Source organism: Eublepharis macularius, chromosome 8, assembly GCF_028583425.1.
Source record: "Eublepharis macularius isolate TG4126 chromosome 8, MPM_Emac_v1.0, whole genome shotgun sequence".
NCBI lineage: Eukaryota > Metazoa > Chordata > Lepidosauria > Squamata > Eublepharidae > Eublepharis > Eublepharis macularius.
In genome coordinates, this window is record NC_072797.1 from 36,458,457 (window position 1) to 36,486,368 (window position 27,912).

General features: G+C 39.6%; 2 protein-coding genes across 5 annotated transcripts in view; one reads left to right on the forward strand and one right to left on the reverse strand.

The window, feature by feature from the left end:
* The window catches only part of TRIM23 (tripartite motif containing 23), a 29,002-nt gene extending 17,265 nt beyond the window's left edge, over positions 1–11,737 (reverse strand). Inside the window, exons 1-2 of the mRNA XM_054987507.1 lie at positions 11,491–11,737; positions 9,869–10,031 (exon numbers count right to left, since the gene is read on the reverse strand). Of these exons, the coding sequence (XP_054843482.1) occupies positions 9,869–10,031; positions 11,491–11,586 (259 nt within the window). The 5' untranslated portion in view covers positions 11,587–11,737. The remainder of the gene's footprint in view (positions 1–9,868; positions 10,032–11,490) is intronic.
* A 42-nt stretch (positions 11,738–11,779) lies between these two features.
* Positions 11,780–27,912, forward strand: part of TRAPPC13 (trafficking protein particle complex subunit 13) — a 31,851-nt gene continuing 15,718 nt past the window's right edge. For 2 of the 4 annotated variants that reach the window (XM_054987509.1, XM_054987510.1), the window contains exons 1-7: positions 11,781–12,148; positions 19,689–19,757; positions 21,097–21,196; positions 22,279–22,363; positions 23,450–23,577; positions 23,774–23,846; positions 26,328–26,372. In XM_054987509.1, coding sequence (XP_054843484.1) covers positions 12,103–12,148; positions 19,689–19,757; positions 21,097–21,196; positions 22,279–22,363; positions 23,450–23,577; positions 23,774–23,846; positions 26,328–26,372 — 546 coding nt within the window. In that variant the 5' untranslated portion in view covers positions 11,781–12,102. Of the gene's footprint in view, positions 12,149–19,688; positions 19,758–21,096; positions 21,197–22,278; positions 22,364–23,449; positions 23,578–23,773; positions 23,847–26,327; positions 26,373–27,912 lie in introns of all 4 variants that reach the window. The other 2 variants (XM_054987511.1, XM_054987508.1) reach the window with 2 other exon arrangements.

A 27,912-nucleotide genomic window follows, 5' to 3' on the forward strand; every position in this document is an offset into this window, starting at 1 on the left:
AATTCGCTGGATCTACATTGAAGTCCTTAGCCCATTTGGTGACGCAATTCAGCTTCTTTTCTTTAAAAGTATTTAGTAAAATTCTATATAGTCTAGCTATACTGCCCTTTTTAGCAAATACAGAACTATTGAATATCAATTCAAACTCCGTAAGTGGTCTGTTCATTATAGCTTTTAGGTTTATTTTTTCCGCCATGTTTTTCAGTTGCAGGTATCTAAACCAGTGTAACTTTTGTCCTAATTTTTTATCTAATTCTGCTTTTTCTAATAAACCCGTTTGCGAGGCAATGTCCTGAAACCTGGTCATTTTCACTTTTCTTAGGGCTGATCCAAATGGTATTTCCATCCCTGGCAGAAACCAATGCTGCGCTAGGAAAGAGGCAAATCTAGAAAATGTAGGGCTGATTTTATGGTCCCAAGTTTTCAAGATAGACATTAGTATTCTGTTGTTTCTAATGTACTTTGGGTGATGGGCATCAGATTCCCAAAGCTCATCATTTAATGTGGAGTGATTCAATGGGGCTTGCGCTATCAAAATCCAATCCAGAGGGTTCTCTGAGAAGTGTAGTTGTTAATAGGTTGACCAGTCTTATTGCTGGTTGGTACAGTATCAAATCTGGGTAATTAAGACCCCCCTCTGAAGTCTTTAACCTGAGCGTAGAGAAGGCAATCCTGGGGTGTTTGCCTTGCCATAGAAAAGTATTAAGAACAATTTGCCATTGGGAGATTTGAAATTTAGGTATATTAATTGGGATTGCTCTGAGCACAAAGAGAATGTTTGGCATAAGGAACGCTTTTACTAAGTGAAATCGGTCCATCCAGGACAGCTTTAGTTTGTTCCCTTGCACTATATCTAGTTTTATTTGATGTATTAATTTGTCATGATTTAGTTTTATCAAGTCGTCAAGGTTAGGAGATATGTTCATTCCAAGGTAGATCATTTGGTTGGAGGCCCATTGAAACTTATATATTTGATTGATTTGGTTTATTTTGTCCTTAGTTACAAGAAATTGCGATTTAGATTGGTTGACGACGAGGCCTGATATGGAACCAAATTCCTTAAGTAAAGGGTCTAGATGAACCAGAGAGGATAATGGGTTCGTTAAATAAATCAACATGTCATCTGCAAATAGAATAATTTTTGAGGTTATATTGCTTGTATTAATTCCTTGTATTTGTGAATTCTCTCGTATGGCAATGGCAAACGGCTCCAATGCTAAAGCAAACAGGACTGGGGAAAGGGGACACCCCTGCCTAGTACCACGATTAATGTTAATTCTTTCCGAATGCAGTCAATTTAATTTAATATTCACTCCTGGATTCGAATATATAGATTGTACTGTCATTAAAAATCGATCTCCAAAACCCATGTGTTTTAAAGTAGCTAGTAGATAATTAAGTTCCACCGAATCGAACGCCTTCTCAATGTCCAGGGATAAAAAAATAGCTTCTAGTTTCTCTTGCTTACAGAAATCTATCAGTTGCAACGTTCTATATATATTGTCTGTGATTTCACTCCTAGGAATGAAGTCTGTTTGGTTCTGATGTATATATCTGGATATAAATGAGTTTAAACGCTTGGCCAGGATAGATGTAAATAGCTTGTAATCATGATTTAGCAGTGAGATAGGGCGATATGATGCTGCTTTTAAAAGATCTTTCCCTTGCTTTGGAATGACCACAACATCTGCCATTTTCCATGTGGGGGGCATCTTACCAGTTTCTAGCACTAAGTTACATGTTTTGGATAGGTGTGAGCTCAGAATGTTTATATATTTTTTGTAGAATTCCACGGGGTATCCATCAGGACCCGTTGCCTTATTATTTTTGGCCATCTTGATAGTATCTACCACTTCTTGTATCGTTATTGGTTTATCTAAGAGTGAGCGGTGTATCTCTTCTAATTTCCTTATACCTTTGAGCAATTGCAGAAATTTAACAATTTTATCTTGGTCTGGATTTTTTGTAGTGTAAAGCTGCTTATAATAATTTTTGAAGACCTGAAGTAGCAGTTGTGCGTCATACTGTATTTTGTTATCATTATCTAGCACAGAATGCACAATAGTTTTAGCCCTTTTCTGTTTGATCCTATTAGAGAGTAGGCGTAAAGCCTTAGGCGTATTAAGCCAGTGCTTTTGTTTGATTAGTAACAATTGTTTATGGATATTATCAATGTCCAGGGCTTCTAGTATTTTCCTCTGGGCAAGTAATTGTTGGTATGTTTTTTTACTACCCAATGCCTTATGATGATTTTCTAACCTCCTAATTTCTTCTACCAATTCTTGTCTCCTTTTTAATGTTTCTTTATTAACTCTAGCTGAAAGGGCTATGATATGACCCCTAGTTACAGTTTTTATCGTGTCACACATAATATTAGCCTCTATGTCATCTGAGATATTATCTGCAATTACAGTTTCTATTATTCTCTCTCTCTCTCCAGCTGTGTGTTGATTTTTTAATAGGTGTCGTGGAAAACACCATTGTTTAGATTTTTGTGTGTGTGGATCCAGAGAGATTGTTAATGTGACCGAAGAGTGGTCTGAGATCACATTAGATTCAATTTCACAATCAAGAGTTTTATCAATTAGGGAATCCGAAATTGAAATATAGTCAATGCGCGTATATGTGTCATGTCTCTGTGAATAATATGTATAATCTCTCTCTCCTTTATGATGTAACCTCCAAATGTTAGTCAGGTGGTGAGCTTGAAATATAGAGTCCAACTTTGATTTCTTTGTTAATTTTAGCTTCCTCCCAAAATTTGATTTGTCTAGTTTATAATCAACAATGTAATTAAGATCTTCTCCCGCAATCAGGTGCCCTTCTTGAAACTTCATTAGCTTATTAATAGTATCCTCTATGAAGTTCAATTGATTTATATTGTGTGCATACAGAGAGGCAAGTGTGTACATCTGATCTCTTATCATTCCTTTCATAAATATATACCTGCCTTTTGGGTCTTTTACTGTTTTCTTATGTTGGAATGGAAGTGCTCTCAAAATCAAAATAGCAATGCCCCTTGATTTAGAATTACCCTCAGCATGGTACTGGGATTGGATCCAATTTGCCTTCAGCATACCAGAATTATTAATTCGAAAGTGAGTTTCCTGCAAAAAGACAATTTGAGAACTGATTTTGGTTAGATGTGATAGGACTCTTTCGTTTTACTGGATTTCCCAGTCCTCTAACATTCAGTGAAACAGCTTTGAGTTTAGAACACATTTTTACTCTATTTGGGGTACCTCAGTTACTATAAAATATGATACAACCGTATAATATGTATATATTAGTATTTCAAGTAGTTAAGCACAACTGTTTTTGTTGCTAGGCCACCACACCAGGGATTATTTTTAAATGAATCCTGCAACACCCTTTGAAAAGGTATACCTAATTAAAGCTTGTATCCTCTTAACTAGCTTCAGCTATAATCAATGAATTGAAGTAAAGTGACTAATACAATTGAGCCCTAAAGATCCCTCAATGTGAACTTATTTACAGATGTCACAAGTAAATTTAGCAAGTTTTTCCTTCTTTCTATTCTTCCCTTCTATGTAGATACAAAGCCAATCCCCAACAACTATTACTCTCAATCAAGTTATATCAATATGAATCTATAGCACACCAACGTCACCTGGTAAACTAATTCAATATTATGTATATTATAAGCTGTAACTTCCCCCCCACCCTCCCTCCCTTTTGCCTTAAAATTAATTTAATGTATTAAACATGTCTGATAATCAAGTTACAACTACTAGTAAATAATCAAGTTTAGAATAAATCAAGCAGAAATTTTTAAAATCTAATAAGTATTTACAAAGCCTTATTGTATGTCTACTCCAACTCCCCCCTCCCTACTGCCCTAAAATCACTTTTATACCCTCAAGTAAAAATCAATATATTAAACACTGAGATTTATCTTATAATAATCCCCCTTTGATAATTATTATTAATACGAATCAATTGCAACCTAGTATGAACAGGCTAATTAATTCAGTGTCTCGTATGCAGTAGATTTCAATTCCCCCCCTCACCCCCACCCTCAAGTCAGTTCAAACTCTTTAAGTAAAGAAATCTTTCCTTTGATTGAACAAACCAAAAATAAAGCTGCCCAAATAAAAATACCCCTGAACGACTGTATATACAAGTTACCACCTAATTCCCCCAACAGTAGCTCTTTTACCTAGAGTGTCAATCTAGTTTTGGGAAAGATGTTAATACTCCCAAAGTTGTTGAGCTACTAAAAAAACAAAAACAGAGCTACCTTAATAGAACTCTATCTCCCCCCCCCCGTAATCACACCTGCTTTAATAATTAATTAGCTACCCGAACCATAAACAAATCACAAAGTGTTATTATTAATTCATTGCATAGCAGCACGCGTAAGCCATCTTCAGGTCTCTCTTATCGGTATCTTGCTCCCTTTGTCTGGCGATGGCGTCGACGGTGACTTTCTCTTATTGCTGACTTTACCAACTTCCATAGGAGACTCAATTCCCAGGGCTGAGAGAAGTTCCACTCCCGTGTCAGTGTCTGAGGCCGTGTAGTGTTTGCCTTGAATGATTACCAACACCCTGCTGTTCAGCCATTTATATCTTATATTTGATTTTCGAAGGGCTTCAGTGATGGGCTTCATTTCTTTGCGTTTCATCAGAGCCTCTTTGGGCAGATCTTCATATATGTAGATTGAGATACCTTGCAGGGGAATAGATCCCCTACGTCTTGCTTCATAAAGCACTTTCATCCTCATATAGTCCCCTGAGAAGTCGATGATGATGTCTCTCGGGCTTGGCTTATTCCTGTAAAATCTTTCTGTGCCAATCCTGTAAGCTTTCCTGATAAAGTGTGGGGGGGGGGGGGACCTCTCCCAACTTGAAGTATTCTGTAAGCCAAGCTGTCAATTTTTCCTTCATATTTTCATTTGTGGCAAACGATTCCTCTACCCCCCTTATCTTCAAATTTCCCTGCCGGGCTCTAATCTCAAGACCCAGCAGCCTCTCTTGGTGAGATTCTGTCAGCCTCTGCAAGTCCTGTATATCTCTCTGTGGTTCCTGACTCAATGTTTAAAGCCATTTCAGACTTCTTATTTGTTTTATTTAGTTCAAGTTTTATTTCAGATAGCTGGTTCGCCAGAGGTTCTAGCAATTTGGCCATATGATTAGAGAGCCTCTGTTCTAAGAACTGTAGTTGGGGATCAAGAGTAAAATTTGAGGTATTTACTTGCCCCTCAGTAATTGCCGCTCTTTTGTCAGCCATTTTAAGTTGTTCACCCGCTTTTCTTGGCTCCCAGCCTGCGTCTTTTTTACAACTTTCGAATGCAATTTCTTTTTCTTTGCGATTTGTTTTTGCATATCAATACTTTTTAAAGGTCCGTTGTAGCGATTTTATAGGGGTATAGGGTTCAGGAGGTCGGAGCTCCCTCAGAACACGTCCATTCCCTCCGGAATCCACCAGGGGAACCTCGTATAAGCTGTTTTTTAATGCCAGTGATAGCAAGCAAAACCTAAACAGCTGAAGGCCTAATCAGTGCCTGTAGAGGAGACTACTAGGAACCCCCACTTCAACCACTCTGAGCATTCAAGTTCATTTGGAGAAATTGAAAAATATAGTCTATTAATTTTCTCTACCTTTTCTTCTTCCAATATTACCCTATTGTCTCTTAAGTATTTATAAATTATACATGCAGCTTTCTTTCTACAAGCTCGCCCATATCAATTGTAAAGTCTTTACCAATGGATTATTAATATTAAAAACATCAGCTTGGCTTAATTAATATTTAGCTTTCCCTCTATCTAAATAGAGCATTCAGTAGTAGATTGATTTTCATTAGTTGTTCCACCCATGACAGATTCTCATATCATCCTGTTCTATTTCACTCCACTATTAAAAATATTTACTTGACCTATGATTACAAATAAGCAGACAAGAAGCAGCATTTTTTTAAAAAGTCTTAGAAGTAAATATGCTGTTTGTGCAATCTGGATTTAATAGCTCAATTACAAAATAATGTTTTTGCCACTCATTAGTACAAAGCTCATTAACAACCTTGAATTAAATCTTGAAGAATAGTCATTTCATCACTGACAGCTTGGTATTTTTATTGAAGAATTTCAATTATATTTTAACTAAAAGGCAGCAATTATGCTTGATTAGATCTTTCAAATATGAATTTATCAAGTGCAGTTAATTTTAATAAAACATTTTTCAAGAAAAAACCAAATACTGTACATAATACAAGTTCATCTCAGTTTGGCACACCCCAGATATGTTCAGCACTTCTAAGTGACATTGATTTGAGAGAGAGAGAGAGAGAATTAATTAATGGAGTATAAGAACTCTGACCTTCTTCAGCTAGATCCATAAATACATTGGTTCTATCTAATTAGTAATAACTTAATTCAAATAGCATCTCTGTAGGCTTCAATTTGTTTACACAAATATTTTATAAGCCAAAACAAATACTTCATGGGCATCGAGATTTTCACACGGTGATGGATTGGCACATAAAAAGAAATGTCAGCACTGATACAGCCTATATTAATTTATAACATCATATGCATTAGCCATTCTCACTGAACATTTTCAGTTTCTTCACACAAATGTTTTTTCTTCCATAGGCTGCACATATTGGATCTCATAGATGTCTTATACAAGAAACTAGTTGCAAATTCTGAACTTCAAAACCCACATGCAGTTTGGCAGCCTCTTCTCAGAAACGGCATCAAGCTTGAATTTTAGGGAGTGTGCAGATCAGAAACAAGGCAGCATTATATGGGAAACCGCAGAGTGAATACTGAGCCCATTGATTACAGAATACAAGTCACTTGTTAGACAAACATTCCTCTTTGACTCATCAGTGAGTGACGACATTGCAGTCAGAACATATTCCCTAAGTCAAAAGGCACACCATCGCAACTAAAGGGGATTATAAATTTACTTCTTTAAAAAATGAACACTGATAAGTCAGAGCACCCCAAAACATATTGTTATAATATTATAGCAATATTTAATTGCTGATTTAAAAAGCCTCGGTGACAGGGGAAAGGTTGCCTCAGGGATGGGGCAGGGAAAGTGGCTGTCATGTGGGTGAGACCAGGAAAATCCAAATTTTCCCACTCACATGGCAGCCATCCAGGCTTTACAGCAATCTTTCTCAAAACTTTGCAGCAAAGCAGCTTGAGAAAGATTGGAGAAAAGCCAGGGAAAACCTGGGAAGTGCACAAAAAGCATCACAATGCTGTGGGAAGCGGGGGGGGGGGGGACTCTTCTCAACAGCATTGAAATAGGGAATATAACCCATGTGGAAAAGGGCATTGTTGTTCTTTCACTGGAAACATGTACAGCCTTATTGACCAAATCTCACCTCCATTTTTTCTTTATTTACTTTATTTGTATCTCACCTTTCTCCCCAATGGGGAACCAAAGTGGCTCACATTGTTTTCCTCTCCTCCATTTTATCCTCACAACAACCTTGTGAAGCAGGTTAGGCTGAGCAAGTATGACTGGCTCAAGGTCACCCAGCAATCTTCCAGGGCAGAGTGGGGAATCTCAACCTGGCTTCGACTCAACTACTGTTTCTGACCTTTCAATCATTTGAAAGGTCAGAAACAGATTTTTAAAAAAGTTCTGAGCAAATAACCTATTTAAGGAAACAATCGCTACCTACTAGCAAAGTTCAGTTGGGAGACAAAAATCCTTTACTGATCCCAAACAGGATAATCTTCATTTGGGTTTCATACCTGTGCACCAAGGCATCCCAGAAGTTCTTATATGTTAGTCCTAAACAGATTCCTAAGCAAGTCTTAATGAGTTCAACATCACATAAGCTGAATGAATAAATTTCTCTGGGACATAAAACTTATATACTTCACAGTATAACAGCCCGTTCACATAATGATGTATATGGCCTCTCCCAAATTTCCAAGCAACCACAAAACAGGCAAACACTTGATATCTCCTTGTGAAGTGGCCAGGACCGGGGGCCACATCCCCTTCTGGAGAGGACATCTTTTCTCCACATTGTCAGGGATGAAGTAACAAAATAAAACTGCAAAGCTTGTTCTTTCTTGGCTTGGTTTCTTTACAGTGCCAATTCCACAGGGTAACCGCCACCCTGTGGTCCTACCAGCTCGTGTTTCCCCAGCACTACCTGTTTACACCTTGCTGCTAGGACCTCTTTTTCTTTGTTCCTCAAGTTCCTGCCCTGACCATGGCACCCTTCCCGCAGAGTTAAGCCAGGGGGTAGCCTATCTGCCTGGATCAGATGTGGAAAGTTCCTCCTGGCTGCCCTTTGGGCCGAGAGCTGCTGATCTCTGAAGCTTCAAGAGGCATGGTCCCTTCCTCACTGCAAAAGCCCCAAGACTGCCTGTTCAAAGCCCCCTCCCAACTGCCTCCTTACTTTCCTCAGCTGAAGTCTTTTATCACTCCTCTCCTGGTCCCTCCCAGCTCCTACTCTCAAGCAAGTCCTTCACAAGGAGGCATTTAAACCAGAGGAGCCTTGCTCCACAGTTACCTGTTACAGGAAGGCCTTCCTTCTGGCTCCTCCCTTGCAGTTGCTGCCCCACCTGGCTCTCCTCCATGTTGTGCCACAAGGTAGCTGTGTTCATGGTCCAACCCTCTCCCCAGAGATAGGGTGCCCTTGGCTGTGACACACCCTTTCAACAAGGGAAACTGTCCTTTAAGGCTTCACTTTCATAAGAACTTGCTACATTGTAGACTAAAGCTGCATTACTAGCTCCACAATCAAGTGAACTTAACTTCACAATACAGAATCTGAAGAATTCTTAAGAAACCAGCAGTTTGACAACAGCTTTTACAGTGTCATGTCCTCTAACATGAGGGAATTTACAACTACAAAGAAACTGCCAATGTAATTACAAATTTGCAATTACAGTGACGATTATAATTACAATTTCAGAAGAATGTACCAAAATAATCTTTTAGTCAATAAGCCATTTTTAAATAATATGTTTTGAAGCAGTTTTCATTAAACCTCAGTTCAGATACATGAAACTGTAAGAACTAAAAAGGTGATAACTTCTGGGTAGGAAATCTAGCCACACTTATGTGAATAAGTGCCTAAACCGGAACATTTCTAAGATGTCTCAAGACCTGTTCCGAACTATGATCATAATATTCTAAGCCATATATTTCCTTTCACTTATAGTAACTAAGTTCGTTTTCAAAATGTTCAGTTTGCATGTCTCAATGTATGTATCAGGATAGGTGAAAAAACAACTCAGAGTTGTGGTAATACAATATCTTCATACAATGATGTGGATCTTCATGTACAAAATTTAACCTGAGAAATTCTGTCAAACATTTTTTGCAATACAGATTCAAAAGGAATACAATTACCCAGATCAAAGACAGCAGAGCTTTATTGTTCTGGTATTACACTCAAAGCTGTGCACAAAAAGTCTACTAACACATATTCATGTACCAGCAAGACCAATTTTTACTGTCACGTGCATGGTCAGCAGCTGTACATGTTTCCACTTCAGAATTAAAAAGCAAATTTAATTACCAGATGCAGGAAATAAACACCAACATCTGACTTATCACTACAGGAGACAGAATACTAAAACTGATGGTTCTTTGAACTGATCCAGTAAGGGACTTATAATGTGCTCAACTCTTGGAAGCTCATCTCTGAAACTGATTCCACCTGAGCACTGTCAATGTTTCCTTGCAATGGTGGGTTGGCAGAACAAATTGAAACTGTGGAATTTCACACTTATCATATGGACAGCTATAGTACACAATAAAACCTCTGAACAAAAGATGAAATCTCATTTTAGTAGGTGTAGAATCTGACTGTCATTCTGACATCCTTTGTGGCTACCACTATTTCAATTTAAAATATTCTTACCTAGCTCAGTAACCTGCCGATCAAAGGGACAGCGAACTGCTCTGCCATGGAGAGGAAGTCGAGTAAGACAGTCATGACAGACTGTATGGCCACACAAAAGCAGTCGTGGAACTTTGTCTCCTTGTAATGAAAATACATCTTCACACACACCACATTCCAGAACCTATAATTTACAGAGATATAGTTTACATACTAAAATTATTTCCTGCTTTTCAAAAACAATCATAACAACTTACATAAAAACCAACACAAGTAGAAAGGAAGCAATTAGAAATAACCCAAACTATGAAGCAGCAGACTAAAGCAATATCACTGTAACTCTATAAGATAGCAAATTAAGAGATAAAACAGAAGATTAAAACTAGCAATAGTTGAATCATAGTCAAAGACTAATGAGTTAACAACAACATAAATACATTGAAAAACAGAACAAATCAGAAAAGCCTTTACCTGGCACTTAAACACAAACAACATAAAGGTACCAAGTGACCTTCTTAGGAGAGTGTTTTAGGGACCCAGCACACTCATTGCAAAGGCCTTAACTGCCACTTGATTACCTTCATAATGTGATACCCAGAGAAGGGCTTCTGAAGATCTTAATGGGCAGGCAGGATTATATTAGAGAAGATTAATTAGAATATCTATATCATATGTGACCAACAGAGAAGCCACTGGAGGGGAGCAGAGAAAAGGGCAACAGCATTCATTCCTCTGTTCAGACCACACACAATTACACTACAGAGTACTATACCAATGAAGCTGAAAATATTAAGCATTGCTTCTACATACTTAGTGTATATAGAGTGTATATTATTTATGTATCCTAGGATATGTAGTCCACCTCCTAAAACACATTGGACAAAGCACATTTTACTATTTACTGATTAGTTTTCTAAACTAATCTAGCCTTATTTCACTTTCATCACTATGAAGGAAAGGATTCCAAGAGAAGAATAATGCAAGAAACTATAAAAAGGAACTATATATCATGAATTTAAACAGTAACAATGAACTGGTATGAGTTTTGTTATTCATCATATTCTTAGTATCTCTACCACTTCTGGCTACAATGGAGGAATTCCTGCATGAGAGTTACATGAAAGGCAGGCCAGGAGAGAGACAGAATGGGGTGAAGGGGGCCTTTTTGTTGTTGTTGTTATTGCATTTCCATGCTCAGAGTACCCTACCGCACAGCTATGAAAAGCAAAGGATCCAATCCGAGCAAGAGGCAGATTCCTCCTTACTTATAATTCTCAGTACTCCATCCAGTCTATTCATTTTCCAATCTCTAACCCATTCAGTAGATTAAAAAAACCTGTGGGCAGGCACCAATTCATTCACTTGCTATACACACAGTACCTAGCACGCAAGGAGAAGAGAATTGAGTACATGCAATAAAAGGGAACAGATGGAGGAAACCATCTTGTGCGCACAGTTACCACCTCCAGGAGTCCACTTATACAAATGGAAAGCTACTGTAGGATAGTGCTGCAGAAGAGAATGACAACCGGACCAGGGCTTGGGGGGCAGCCCTCCCTGGAGTTCATTCCCTCCCGCCTCCAAAAGCAGCAACGATATAGTGATTCCGCCTGCGAGACCCACCCAGACTGCCCTTTCCTCACCTTGACGACGGGCCCAGCCGCCCCCCGACTCTGCCTGCTGCTGCCACCTTCCATCCCAGAGCCAGGCCCGACCTTGTTTACACTTAGGGCCGCCATCTTGGCCAAGGAAGGATAAAGACCGAGGAGATGCCGCCTCCTGCAGCCAGGTCCCCCTGGAGACGGGAGAAGGCGGGGCTACGCGTTGACGTCACCAAAGCGAGCCTTAGGTAGGAGAATTACGTCACATCGAAAAGGTCGGTTTGCAGGGCAGTTGCTTTGGAAGCCTCTGCGCATGTCTCACTTCTCTGTCGACGTTACTACGGCGCAAGAAAACTACAAGTCCCATCATGTATCATGTTGACAGTTCCGGGGCGTTCAAAACGCAACGGAGTCTTCGCGCGAGTATAAAGAAGCCGTCAAAGAAATGTTCTGAGAGGGGTTGCTGGAGCCTGTAGTTTGTAAAACCGCGACGGTTGCGCGTTGCATTGCGGGAAACACAGAAAGCAGCTGGGCCGAGGCAGAGCGGGATCCCTGGTTGTTGTTTTCTTGATGTATTCCTGCTCGCGACTGGAGGAGGTTTGGCCTCGGTTGACTCCGTAAACAGGGAAGCTCCGGAGCGGAGCGGCTGAGGTGATGGACGTTACTCAGCCAAAGCAGGAGCATCTCTTGGCCCTTAAAGGTACCGGGTTCTTCCCACTTCTGCTCTCTATCCTTCCAGTTTCTCGGGTCTCGTTACCTGATGCCTTTTGGGGTGCGGCCTGTCGGAGCCTAAAACATCTGCTGAGTAGGCTGGGCAGGAAGGGCGCAAGACGAAGCTGATTCCTGGATCTCAGTTCTTCAGTCAAAGCAGCCCTGAATTACGGCACAGTCCTCAGGGGAGTTGCTCCTTTCTGAGCCCATTGATTGGCCTGAACAAAGCCATCCATAGCTTGTGCCGCCAGGGATTTCCAAACTAAGCTTTCGGTCTTTTTAAGTCAAACTTCCCTCTAATCTAAAGTCTGTCCCATGTGCGATGCTTGAATTTTACTTCCCACCAAACGGTTTGTTTTGCGCTACACCGTACTATATCTCCTTGCCAACTATGCATCGTGATCGGGGGTAGTGGGATAAAGGGGTACAAAATCCCAGATCCTTAGTCGTGAGAGTTGGATCAGATATTATACCGTTGAAGGACACGGTCTTCTGGTGACAGGAGTAGATAGTTTGGGCTGGCCTAAAGCTTATTTAGTGGAACAAAGGCGTGCAAACCTTGCCAGGCTGCTTATGCTCCTCTGTGCGCAGACTAACGGCGCGATCCTAAGCGAAGTTATTCCAGTCTAAGACCATTGATTTCAGGGGACTTAGACTGGAGTAACTCTATTTAGGGTTGTAATGAAAATAACAGAGCTAATAAGTTGGAATGGATCACCTGGCTTGCATGTATATTTCACCTTCCTTCAAAGGTTTCTGTATTCACTCCTATTAAGGGGCTCATTTCAAAACATCTGCAACCTGTAGGAAGTAATCCAGTTTTTTGTCTGTTTTTTAAAGGACAGTTTTGATAAAGGTCTTCTATAACAACTAGCAGCATCTCATCAGATTCTTTCGTGATATGTTAATCCAGTTGGTTATGCTTTTCTTTTGGTGTCCTATGAGGGATAGTGGTGGTAAAGAAAGAGCTTTGAGATGTAGGTGGCATATATTTAGGGGGGAAAGGGTTCCCCGGTTTTGTTTCAGCTTGGGATCCCCTCCACCAAGGCTGTGGTTCTGATCCAAATTGGGCCCCCACTGACTTTTAAAATTTCATTCCCTGCAACTGTTGTTTGGCTGTGGATTGAGTCCAAGATACCCAAACCTGAGTCATTTAAGTGTAGTTTAGCACTGAATTGCTTTGGCTAGAGGCCAGAATTTTCTCTTTTGCTCTTACTGATTATGAATATCATATCCAATCAACTTGTGAGGGCATAAGCTTTTTTAAAAAATTGTGGATTTAGTAAGTGCACCAGAGGATTATATTTAATAATTGGTCCATAATGCCATATGGAATGCAACACAATTAGCATGACATAAGTGAATTGTAAATATAAAATTCAGTCATCGATGCTTTCGCCTTCAAGATTGATTGTTGGGTTTTCTTTATGTGCAGCGAGATTGACCAAGTGTAAACGATGATGTTCTTGCCTTAAGATATCAGAATTAAGTCTATGGATGTGCATCTAATTTAAAAAAGAACTCTACAATATTCAAGGAATGGCATATACTTCTTTTTTGAGAATTATGGAAATATAGTGTTCTTAATGGAAACTGAAGATCATAGCTGATGATTTTTTTTTCAAAATAATGCTTTTTAAAAAAAAATCACATATCCAACATCACAAAAGAGAAGAGGGTCTGGCAATTTTTCAGACCAATTAAACAGTAAGATAACTTGTGAGAGCTGAAGACAATATCATGCCTCACTGAATCTTGTTTTTTCCCCTTCTATTAATATTGACATCTGTATTCTTGAAATACAGCGTGTTGATTTTAATTATTGTGACCTATATATCAACCCTTTTTCACTTTTGTTTTGAATTTTTTATTTTGTGATAGCTGTCAAAAACCTAAGCTGACTTCAAAGATTAGGGGAAATCTATCTAGAGTTCACCTTGGGTTGCCAACTCCCCAGGTGGTGGCTGGAGATCTCCCAGAATTACAACTGATCACAAAGATCCATTCGCCTAGAGAAAATGGCTGCTTTTGAGAGTGACTGTATGGCATTATAGGCCATTGAGATCCTTCCCCTCCCCAAACCATGTCCCCTCGAGGCTCCACTCCAGGAAGTGATATCATCATGCTGGCCTAGGCATGCTCTTACACTTTGTGCAGGGCTAATTCTGGTCCATTTGGGGCCAAAATTGGCCCCAGTGGAGTGCAGGAGCGCACCCACGGCCAGCACGATGACATCACACCCTGCCAGGAATCCATCTTGAGTGTATTTTCCTGGGTTGTTGGGGAAGCCAATGCGAATGCACCCACAGGAGTGTGCCTTGCAGCCAACGTGATGACCTCATTTCAGGAAGTGACGTTGTCACACCCTACCGGAATCGTCCCCGGTGTGCGCTTTCCTGGGTCACCAGCAATTGGTAGGCAATGAGGCAAACCCCCAGGAGACTGCCCGCCACTGGCAGGCAACTGGGAAGCCTAGGTAGGCATAAACCTTAGTGTATCTTAGGCCCAAAGCAGGCCTGTTCTCCTCAAAAACATCTTCCTCATAGTTTATAAGGTATCCACAGTATGCTTCAGGATAGGTGCAATCCTATGCAGGGTGGGCTAATTTTGATGGGCTAAGGTTCACATATCTCTACATAAAATCATGCGGCACCCTTCATTTACACCTCAGTTCAGAAAACAGTGTGGCTATTCTTAAGGAGAGGAGATCAGTTCCTGCGTGGTGCATAGGCTTCTCTGTACCTCGTGGGTTGCTTGTGGGTTGTATTTTTTCTGGTGGCCCTTCATGGTTACTAAACAGCATCTGCTGTTCCCCTCCCTCCAGAATTGTGCTCTTACTGTTAGAAGAAGGGGTTTCACATTTGCTTCATACTCTTAAGTTGGGTCCTTTCACTCGGGGAAGAGCTCGAGTATTTTGTCTGAGTCAAGTAGGGTTATTGTGACAAAATGCCTCCAACAATTGCAATGAATTTGTTTCTTATATTTAGGCCCCTATAGCTGGATAAGACATTTCTTTCATCGTTGGCTGAAAATAAAACTAAATGAAGAGCCTATGAGGAAAAAAATTCAGGAATGTGATGCAAAACCTTATCTTTCCCTTAGCATCCTTCTGCATTCTCCTAAAAATCCTTTGCTGAGGATTGGGGGACTCTTGTGAAAAATTTGTTGTGTGGGGGAAATTGCATGGGGGATATATAATATATATTAAAATACTTCCACCTCCCCCTGCCTTTTTTTTGTGCTAATCCTTCCGAGTTTTTTCCAACCTAGAAAATTCTGTGCAGCAGCTTAGAGAGGCATCTGTGCAGAGCAAGAATGAGAGCAAGTAGAGAGGCCAGAATGCAGATTTAGAGGAAGATGTATGTCTTTGGAAAGTACCACCATCTTCTCCCATTTCTAAACCCTTTCCAGGTTGACTCACAATGGGATGTCTTCAGCAAACATTGCAACAAGCAATCCTTATTGGGCCCAAGAGGATTCTTTCAGGGAATTTTTTTTACCCTTCCTGTTACGGAGTCAAGATAATCTGCTTGCTATACTGTTTTTGGTGCAAGTGTTGGCTTTATTTTCCCCCCACTATGACAGTATCACCAGCTATCCTGTACATGCAGCGGGTGTTCAGTCAGTAATCATGTGATGGGAACCGTGCCCTGTGTTGCACATGAAGGTGCAAATAATCTCTATTTTACACATGGTATGTTCATGATATTTCAGTCCCCCTCCTCTGCTCTTCCTCTATTTTTAAATGTCTTCTCAGCATTCTGCCACTCCTACCCTTACCTCTCCTGAATACCTTACTGCTTTAGTCTCCTTTAGTCTCTCTCAGAAGATGATGAGAAAACAGGTGGAAAGTTGGTCTTGAAGTTCAGCTCTTTTACAATAGGTGCACCTCATGTTTAATTTCTGCTATCACAAAAGCTGCCACAGCAGTCTGATTTGAATTAAAATTAGTAGGCAGAGTCAGATGAGTTTCAAGAAGGAAAAGCAGTTAATGATGCTGAGTGAGATAGTATTCTGAGGAATTTTTTTCAGTGGCATATCTTGGCAACATATTCTGTTACATTTTTTCTAGCAAAAACTGGATGAAAATGCTGCTTAATTGGGTGGTAAAGCTGCCTGTAAGTCTTATTACATACAATACTTCTGCTCTAGGTCCGGTTCTCATGATGTCTGCTGTACAGATAAGAAGAAAAGATCTTTTTAAGTCACCCTTTTAGTGTGAAAGCCAAGAAATGTTTCAATAAGAACATGTTGATTCCTGTGTGGCACGAGCATGGAGGTGGTTCTACACTATCGACCGTGGCAAAAGAACCTCACCGTGTTGCAAAAAATCGCAGAAGAGGCGCTGAAAGAATTTCCTGTTCGGCCGCTGCCAAGTTTCCAGCCCTGGTTTTCAAATCACTCATACAAGCTTCCATTTAAACCTAAAAGAAAACCTCCGATAATTTCAGCTGAAGAAGCAGAACAAGTGAAACAACACCTTGCAGTTCCAGAAACTATTTGTGGCTCTCTGTGTTATGACTGTACAGAAGGACTCCAGGAATTTCACTCTGATTTAAAAGCTGGACAGCATATACAAGCAACGCATCACAAAATCATTGTAAGCAATCTGGGAGAGCAGTTGGCAAATGGAAGAACGAAACTAAGGAGATCTTGGAGCGCCTCTGTTCCCAACTCTGATCTTAAAGACAAGATTCTTCCTCTCTCTAGAGAACTGCAGAGAATTTTGGAAAACTTAAAGCTACATGTATTCTATAGAGCTAGATGGATAATTGAATCATCAACTTTTAATAATCAAACATTGGAGGACGTTTGGGTAAAGCTCAACAGGATGATCAAGCACAATGAACTACCGTCTTGTAATGCTACCATCCAGAGATGTGAAGACCAGATTTGGGTTTTCTGTGACATCCTGTACTGTGAATATGTTGGCAATAACATTAGAAAAAAATTAAACCTTGAGGGCATTATGAACTTGTTTGTTCACAGACATGGGGTCATATATAGTTTATAACACTGGATCAAAGCTAGGCAGGCACTGTGAAATATTTTAATTCAAATAAATTTTTAATGAATTGGAAAACAAACCGTTCCCTAACCAGCTTGACCTAGGCATTTGTCTCATTCTGCATGTCTAATAATAATAATAGGATATTTTGTCCATTGAACCTTAGGAGTACTCCCTGTAGCCTCCTGTGCCATTGTGAAGACAGCTAGTGTCTGTCTTGTGACTCTTCCAAACAATTGGAAGTTATGTCACCTACGTAACTTTGGCTAGGGGGTTGATTCCTTTAGTGTATGGGCTTGGTATAAATTGGGTAACAAAAACTGGACATCCTCTCAAGGGAACTCATCTCTGCAAAACTGGATTGTTCTTTGTTCTGAGTAGTCCAAAAGGTGTGACTGCTTCATGAAGTGTCCCTTGTAACACTGATGCTCCTTGTTCCATATATGAATTGACCTTCCACATAACTCTTGTTACCTCATTCGTATTTGAAGTGTTTGACTAAAATTGCTGAATAATAAACAAGTTCTGTTGTTTGCACTGGAGTAATAGCTTTTCTGCTTTGTTTGAAAGATATAATTTAATATTGCATCGTAATATAATCTTTTTGACAGTCCAGATTGTGTGTTTGCTTTACACTTTAGTTTATCCTTCCCTTGGCTTGTATTAGAATTGAGGCTGAGCAGCAGCAGAAGCATGTGATGGCCATGGAATTGTTTCCTGTTGTCCTATCCACTTTTGTGGCATTCTTAAAATTCTGATACTCTCCAAGTCTAAGCACAGTTACTTAGAAGTAAATTCTGTAGAAATCATATATATTTACTTACTTACTTTGTACCTTACCTTTTTTCCCAATGGGACCCAAAGCAGTTTTCACAGTTCTTGTCTCTTACGTTTTGTCTTCACACAACCCTCTGAAATAGGTTGTTCTGACGGTGTGGGGCTGACTCAAGGTCACCCTGCAAACCTTCATGGCTTAGTGGGGATTTGAACCTGGGTCTCCCAGATGTTAGTCTGACACTCTGACCACTGGACAAAACTGGCTTTCCAGGGAAATTTGTTGGAGACTGGGGTAGTAGTGTGTAAGGTTTCCATTTGAACAGCTTTAATTTGTCACATATTGTTTACAGTTGCAAGTAATAAACCCTCTTCATATATAAGTTATTCTTTGTGTGGAGAATCTGCCTTTGGTAAAACTCTCTAGGAGTCTGTATTGGGCATCTACTTCTCTTGAGGACTTCTACTAGAAAACTTAGTAGAATCAAATATTTCTTGGTAAGGCTGCTTTTCATAAACCTTAGATAAATTTAAGTTGAATGAAACCTTGCATGCAATTAAATGGACTTCATAACTGTTAATGCAGTGGACTTTGAGCTTTCTAATTGTCCCATTTGAGTCGCTTGGTCTAGCATGGATAATTATTTTGTGGTTTGCATCAGGTTTACTTTAGGTCGGTCATCGGGCCTCGTTCAAGTCCTTGGAATTGATCTAAAAGCTGATGGTAATGGGTAACTATTTTTGCTGTGCAGCTATCCTCCTGTTTTCATCGAGTTTGTATCTGCAGGAATGGGGCTAGTAGTAATTGAGAGGGTCTTAAACCAGAGCAGCTGCCTGCAGAATTTCAGACCAGGTATGGTCTACAGAAGGTACTCAATGTATACGTGGATTGGGTCTATAGTGTTGATGAACATCGTGTTTATTTTGAGAGCTACTGGAAACTTGAATGATGACCTTAAAACCGTTAACTTCATTTTAATATTGCTGAGGCTGGGGTGGGAATCATTTGGGATGTGCTTGTGCGTGTTTTGCTTTGACACCTGCTGTCTTTGTTTGCACAATATCTTCTTTGTGCTCAGTATAAACACAAAGAGAACCGAATAAGCAGAAGGCCCTCAAATGACTGATATCTGTGGTTTGACCAGTTATTTGATTATACTAGCTACCATTCTGATGCCTTTGAAAATCATTATCATTTTCTGTTTACATTTTTATAAGGACCAACAAGTCAAGTCTTCTCATTATTATGATTTCGGGTATTCAAGGAAACCCCTGCAATGACTTTGACACCTTGACAATGAATCTGAATTAACCTATGGCAAGTCTAGCTTTCCCCCATTTCTGCAGGGGAGGCAGAGGGGGATTTTAGGACTCCTCATCACTCCATCTATATCCTCTCTTCCCACTGATGTGATCTTTATGAGATAGCAAAGTAGAGTATCTTGCAAGTGCCATGCACCTGCCATATTTTACTTGACTCATGTTTACCATTTCTCTTTGGCAGTGAAAAATTATCTTGTAGGGTCGAGGAGATCTTGTATTCAACACAAGCGCCTCCCTTTCACTTGTTAGTTTCTGCTCATTGTTATGGGAGCAGGGAGGGAACACATAAGCCAGATCTCTGCTCCCAACTTCATCTTGCTCAGAATGCCAAGAAGTAATGTCTGGACAGGTTGTGTGATTTGTGTTGAGCTCCTTACAAAGACTGTGTTGATGGTCATTTTGAATTTGCTTTTTGAATTCACAGTGATGAGATTAACCAAGCCTACTTTGTTCACCAATATCCCTGTGACCTGTGAAGAGAGAGACTTACCAGGTAAATGATGATCTGTTATCAAGTAAAACTTAAAAGTTCCCGTAATTTGGCATTCTAGAGATTAGAGAAGATGATTATTTGAACTAGCTTGAATTTTTATTCTGAACAGAGGTGCAGAAAAATTCAAGTAATCTGGTTAATTCCATCTCATAGGAAGATGATTAGTTAGGACACTGCACAGCTAGGAAATTCATAGTACAATCATATACAGAGATATACCCTTCTAAGCCCTTTGAGTTCAATTGATTTAGAAGAGGGTAACATTGTTTAGAATTGCACTGTTAGTCTCTGGAATCTGAAAAATTCCATAATGCTTCATCAGTCACTTGTGTCCTATAGGGAGATTTGAATTTCACTATCAGACTACTGCATTCTTGAAATAGAGATCTGCAGGATGGCAATCATATAACATAATTTGGCTTTCCACATACATTCTGCCAATTCAGGTCCAACTACTGTGATTTGGATCTGGATCAGACATGCAGTAGAATAGAAGAATGAAGATGCAGAGACCTGTGGTGGTAGAGGGCATTGCAACCTTTCAGATTGCAGATGTGGATTCCAGCTTTAAATGTTCTTCTACATTAAAAACGTCATTCAAATACAAAAAAATTAGCATGACAGCTAGAAAGATTCTATCCCTTCTTTTTGCTTGCTGCACCTGTTTTTCTCTGCAGGGAGTTTTTAACGTAAGGGAGCATTCTAGTTGCGATCTTCTACTTGCAGTCAGAAGTAGTTGTGGTCAATTCCACCACCTCAGAGCAGGACCTCATCACTACCCTGCATGTATGTGACTATAGGTTAGCTTTCCTCCAAGCATGCCTGGTCAGGTATAACCCACATCCCCACTTTGTTTATCAGTGCACCAACTCACAGGTAGATATTGTATTTTTTCACACTTGGGGCAAAAAAGGTTAGTTAGGCTAGGAGATGATGATGGGCCAAGGTCAGCCAGTGGGCTTCATGGCAAAGTGGGATTTGAACCCAAGTCTACCATGCTGGTTGTTGGTGAGCTGCATCTCTACCCTGGTTTGTTTAAGGTTTCTTGTTTTAAGAGTCAGCTGGGAAGGGATCAAATACAAAGAAGGACAGGCCATCTTTATTTCTACAAGTTATGCAAAGAAGGACTTGTGGCAGCCTGTTATACAGGAGTGAGAAACTTCTGTACACCTGTGAAGAGTCCAAGAGCCTCCTCTGTATCTAGTTATTCTATAGAGAAGATGGGCTTATAGAGCTGAAACATTGAAAGTGGGTCTCAGTAGCAGATTGGAGTAAAATTAGTTCCTGGATCTGAAAAGGTTGAAGATGACATATCTGACTCATTTTTATATTATTACAGGAGATCTATTTAACCAGTTAATGAAAGATGATCCTTCTACTGTAAAGGGGGCAGAAACACTAATGCTTGGAGAAATGTTGACTTTGCCTCAGAATTTTGGGTAAGAATTGCATATAGATCTATACTTTGAGATCATTCTTTTTGTGAACTTTAATCTGGTACAACACGATCCTAAATCATATTATCTATGCCACTGATTTCAATGAGATGTTCCTAAAAGTAAGCATATATAGAATTTTAGTTCTTGGCCTATTTCTATTTCATGAAAAAAGCATATCATTTATTTACAGAAAACTATTTTCAAAACTTGCTCCTCAGAGACAATATGTTAATAGTTGAGAGTGAGATTAGGAAGCCGTGCATCGGTGCTTCTAACTTGGAACCAGTGGCTTTTGTGTAAACAAATCATAGGTTGTGGTTCAGTGATATAGCACCCACTTGGCATGCCAAAGGTCTCAGATTCAGTCCTCAGAATCTCCAGTTGGAAGGATCAGATACGAGGTGATGTGAAAGGCCTTGACCTGAGACCTTGGATAGATGTTGCCAGCCATAGTGTAACACTGGCCCTGATAGACCAGTGTTTAAATCAGTATGAGACAGCTTTGTTGTGTGTTCGACCTGTGATCTGGCTGAAAAATGACTACATCCAGGTATTGTATAAGCCTTCATGTTTCCCAAAAGTGTCCACTATAGTGCTTGAATCATACTCATCAATCCAGAGGAGTTAGCCGTGTTAGTCTGTAGTAGCAAAATAGTAGAGTCCAGTAGCACTTTTAAGACTAACCAACTTTATTGTAGCATTGCTTTCGAGAGCCACAGCTTTCTTCGTCATATGCATCTGCTTATGCTACAAAGTTGGTTAGTCTTAAAGGTGTACTTCATGACTTGATTTACTTAGCCTTTGCTGGATTCATTTTCAGTTTATTCCAATCAGCGTTCATCTGTGATTAGCAGAAAGGCTGCATGTTGAACATCACCTATGCAGTTTTTGTACAATTATGAGATGATGTCTTCTACATAGTTTATGCAAGGAACAATACAGATGGGACTGCGTAACAGTAGATTGGTTCCTGAAATATTTGCAGTTGTTAAGGATGGACAGTAATAGACTTTAGCCATGTATGTGTGTGTTATTTAAGTGTTTTTCTCCCTCCATTTCCCCCTCCCCTTTCCTTTGAACAGAAATATATTCTTAGGAGAAACATTTTCCAGCTACATTAGTGTACATAATGACAGTCACCAAGTGGTAAAAGACATTTTGGTAAAGGTATGCTTGAGCTTATTTATTAATATTTAAGATAATTTATTAATAAGTAACAAAGGTTTTTCTAGTAACTTTTGTTATCTGAGAGGAGTAACAAAAATTCTGCTATGTAAGTGGCATTTTGCAAGGGTATGTTTCAAGTTCTCATTCATTTCAGTGATGCTTGTGAACTACTTGACAGATTGTGCCTGATTTAAGGAATGTCTTGGAAAAGAGGTTATGTGAATTCTATAAAAAAGAATAAAGACAACTATTTCCTTACAAATCAAAACCTATTAATCTAGATTATGCAGTGATGGTTTGGAATCTGCATCTCTTTTGGAAACAGTCCTTGCATTTTGTGAGCTTTAATTCTGGGGTTTGCTAATGTATCCCAGTTTTATAGGAACTAGTGTAGGAAAGCTCTTCTGGTCAGATATTACAGTATTGAACTTCAACCAGGAAAACTTAGATGTAATATAACAGGTGAGTCAAAGAAAGGTGGCCTTGGGTAGACCTCTGTCTTCGAATATTTGTTGTATTGTTAGCAAAATGTGAAGACTAATGGCCTATTGTGTGTTGTGAGGGTGAGATGAAAATCTTAAGTATCGATCCACAAATAGATTGGAAAACTAAGATTTTTAAAAAGTTTGTTTGCATTGCATAGGTTTTAACTAGTTCGTGATTTTTTCTGTTGAAATGCTGTATAACTGGGAAGCAAGAATATGTATGTGGCTTTGATTGAGACATGCTCTGCTGGAGCTAAAAGTGTACTTCCATGAGAGAGTATGTTCAGTTTGCAGAAGGACAGTTTAACTCCTGTGTATTGCACAAAAAAGTGAAGTTGAGCCCAAATATGTTGATGTTTTGCTTGCACAGCTTCTTGACTGATAACAGTATGAGAGCTGCCACCAAGATCACACACTGTGAACTTTTGCAGAAATGTATAAATATTTTATGATTTATGCTAACAGCCCCCTCCCCTTCTGTTCACATTTCTTGGATTCAACCCATCCAGCAGTCACTGTCAAATGCCTTTGTCTTTCAATGGACTACTTCTAAAACTAATCCGTGCTGTTCTTATTCTTTGCCTATGTTCTCAACGCGAAGGCTGACTTACAGACAAGTTCGCAGCGTTTAAATCTTTCAGCCTCCACTGCTGCAGTGGCAGAACTCAAACCAGACTGTTGCATTGATGATGTCATTCACCATGAAGTGAAAGAAATAGGAACACACATGTAAGACAATCTAATACATACTTCCAATTTATAAATTTTTCTTCCCCCCCCTTGTAGAAATATGAGCAATTGCATTTAGATTTACCAATCTAAAAGATATCATTGCACGTTGCATTTGTTACTGCATCTTACTTCCCACGAATATATGCAAGACTGAGAAGTAGCTAAGACCCATTGAACTGCTTGTCTTTTTCAGCTTAGTGTGTGCCGTGAGTTACACCACGCAGACAGGTGAGAAGATGTACTTCAGAAAGTTCTTCAAATTCCAGGTATTGACATGGCAACAATTCAGGTAGTACTGCAAGTAATCAATACACTTCTCCTTCTCTTCCTCCCAGTTTTGCTGAGATGCTTATAACTTTTTATAACTTTGAGATCTTTTTCTGTAGTTTACTTTCCTTCAATACTGAAGTGAAGCACAGGATGGAGTGAATGATGCATAGCAAATGCATTGTAAGCACAATACAGTTTGACTAACTTGTAGTATAGGCACATAGTAGGTTCCTTGAAAGGGTTTTTCTTAAGCGTAAGACCACACACATACCCCTCCACAATAATGCAATCACAAGAGTTGGTTTAATTAATTTAAGCTCATAAAAATGGCTGCCAAATTACCGGTCACTTGTGACGAATCCTAACAGATAGTTCTTGGCCTTTTGAGACTCTGAGAAAAGTGCTCAGATTACAGGGGGAAATTGTTTAGCTCCTCTCCTTTTTGAGAGAGGGCAATGTCTCTGGATTGCAAGGAACCTTAATTGAATATAGTTTGAATGCTGTGCTCCGAATATTTAAGTAACTTCAGTCACCAGTTCAAAGGCACACTCAATATACTTGTGGAACAATTTATGGGAGGATTATTAAGGTACTTAAGACACCTCCAGAGTAAGTGATTTGCGAATGGAACAGATGCTAGTGGCTGTGTATCCTAATCTAAAATGAATGAAATCTCTTTTCAAGATACAGGATTGACTTGGGTCAGCTCAGGGTGGAGCCTTATGCAAGAAGAAAGCTCCTAATGGCAGAAAAAGAGTCTGCCCTTAGTTCTGACAGGTGGTAGAAGCCAACCCATTGGGTTTACATATGGCAAGAATGGCGTCTGTGCAGATCCTGACTTGACTTCGAGTACTGCGTTGCCACTGATAGTCCCAGCAACTTCTGCTTTCCCCATCTCTATGTTTCTAGCTGCTGCTTCTGCCTGGCCTGTTCCTCAGCTGAGGATTTGCAGGGGATGACATAGCCAGACAAATCAGAAGAGGCTGCAAGTTTGAGCAGAGCACTGAGGAAGCTTCAAGTAACAAGACAGCCAGTAGCAACACAGCTTTTAGCTGACCCCTATCTGGGTCTAGATCTGCACCTATATATATAATCAGATTGAATAATTTAAAGCTTTTCGAAATTGAATAAAACTTTGATATACTGTTTGAGGGACACAAATCTTAAGAGTGATAAAAAGCCATCCGAAGAGTGAGGTTCTATGAGTAAGGGAATGTTGTGTCTCCAGAGTAATGGAGAATTAGAATTGCCACTTTCTTTTCTAGCAGGGTGCCTGTGCCTTTAAGAGCCAGTAGATAAGAACTTCACAGGTGGACTTTTTGGCATGAATTTGTCATGATGGGGGAGGGGGCACTGTGTCAGCCAGATTTCTGCCCTTTATGAAGTGGTGAAGGCACCAATGTTCAGCCAAGGAAAAAAGGAAATTGCAAGTTACGCTAAGTGAAGTAGAGGTAAGTTTTTAAAAACAGGCTAGGCAACCTAAACTTATTTATGGGTGAGATAATGTTACTGAAGTCAATGGCAATGACTCAAACTTTTGATTGCATTTCTGAAGACATTTAGCCCTACTTGAGAGCTGGTGTTGTTCTAATATGGGGAAATCCATCTTCAAATTTCCACTCTACCATGAAGGTCTCCTTGGGTCAGTCATTTTCTTTCTGCCACAAAGAGGTGTAATGAGGATAAAATGGAAGTGGGGGAAACCATATATGCTGCCCTGAGCTCCTTAGAGGAAGTGTTCAAAAATCTTCATCATAACTTGCACCCAGAAACAGAATTTACAATTAGAGTTAGTCAAATGCAAGTTCTTCACACTCCGTCTGGGTCCTTTGACTTGCTCCCAGGCCAGAAACTCTTATGCAAATGTAAACATTTTATCCTAATCCATTTGTTGCTTGTAATATTGCCTATGCTTAAGTGATGTGCTACTTTAAGGCTGCGCTCAATACTCCTTGGGGCAGGTGTAGCAGTTGTCTTCCAATTGGTGAGTACAGCCATCAATTGATAGGAAATTGCATGCAGCTGATCTTGTACTGATTGGCTTGTTTCTAATAGTGGAAACCAGAGGAAGGAAGCTTTTTTTCAAAGGCATATGTTTGTATTTCTTGGCACAACCATGCAAACAAAAAGCGTTAGCTCTAAAATGTGTTATTATTTTAAGGAGTCTGATGAACTATACACACAGCAATCTTCTTCTAAAGTAAGAGTACCTATTTTGTGGTAAAAGCATTTGACATATTGCTGTGAAATACTCTTGTCTTAAAGCAAAATGCTAACATGAATGTGGCCACAGACTGGAAGCAGCAGACTGAGTAGGGTTGGGCTCTTGAGCGGGAGTAAACTTTTCTCATCTGTGAATGCGAGTTGCATTTGCTCAGCTGGCTTCCAGTTCATACCTTAGGGTACAGAAGTGGTACTCGGCAGTTATGGAGAATTTTGAGAAATCTCCCTCTAGCATTTATTCTTTTTTCAAACAGGTTCTCAAACCCCTAGATGTGAAAACTAAATTCTACAATGCTGAGGTAAGTGTTGAATGTTGTGCTTAGGGTTTTGTATGCAATAGTTTGAGGTGGATGCATGGCTTCTTCGTAAAAATATAGTAGTGGAAGACTTGTGCCTCAGTGGTAGAGCATTTGCTTTGTGGGGAAAAGGTCCCAGGTTCAATCCCCAGCATCTCCAGATAAAAAAGATTGATGGTAGGTGATGTGAAAGATTTCATCTGTGATTCTGGAGAGTGACTGCTAGTCACTTGATATACTAATGGCTTAACTAGATAAAAGGTGGCTTCATGGATACTTTAGGAATGGAAAATTAAAGGCGATTTTTAGGCTTTGTAATCTCCTGTCTTATTTTTTGTGGCCCCACAAGAGAGAGGAAAAGCCTTGTTTCATTATCTGCTCTGTTTATATAGACAAATAAGCACCTCCTTTGTTGCCTAGCAAAACATTTTTTAAATGTCCAGTTGTGTAGATTAATTATAGTAGTGTCTCTGCCTTTTGGAATTATTTGACAGATGTTACCAATCTTGAAACTGTATTTCTATTAGTTGGGTGTGTATTGGTGAGAGAGTAGACTGAAAAGAGTAATGGGAAAATAATTGTGTTCTTTAAAATAAATTTGGAGAAAGAGCAAGTATACTGACTCTAGTTATAATTCACTCTTTTTGATATGCTGTGTCTCAAACCTCTGAGGATTATGAGGGACTCAGATGCAACATAGAACATTTATAAAAAGATTGCTTGGCTACTGTAGCACTGATGATAACAAAATCTTGGCGGGGAAGTGAGGAAAACCGATGAGGGATGTCTGTCCCTTGCTACTTCCACTTTCTGCCTATCCATTTGACTTTTCCACAGCCTTCCTGGACAGGTGTGGTTGTATACACTTAGATTTGGTCCCTTCTTAAAAAGGTTCCCTGTCTACTTCAATGGTCTTTCTTATCGAGCATATTAGATTCATGTTTATCTAAAAATGATGAGTTTTTTCTCAAGTGTGTAATTAATACTTTAAACTCAGTTCAGTTGGTACTCACATTAAAGTCATTAACACAAGTATCCAAGGGTAACCACAGTGCCGGTAGATAATGGCAGTTGAGATAGTAATGTTTCTTTTTACAAAATGATTTATGTGATTTTTTTTCCAGCGACAACTATAATAATAATAATAACAACATTCAATTTATATACTGCCTTTAAGGACAACTTTACTTAACATCCACTCAGAGCGGTTTACAAAATATGTTATTATCCTCACAACAATCACCCTGTGAGGTGGGTGGGGCTGAGAGAGCTGTGACTGACCTAAGATCACCCAGCTGGCTTCAAGCAGAGGAGTGAGGAATTAACTCCGGCTCTCCAGATTAGAGTCCTGCCGCTCTTAACCACTACACCAAACTATGTGCTTGGATCCAGCAGGAAAGCTTGCAGAAGTTGACAGATAAGATTTTTCCAAGCTTTCACCAAGCAGTCTGCTGTTTGTTCCCAAATTCTTTTGTGAGGATCAGAAGAGCCTCACAAAGCAAATGCCTTATGGTCTGGAGTGCTGCGTCTCCCTCCTCCTCTG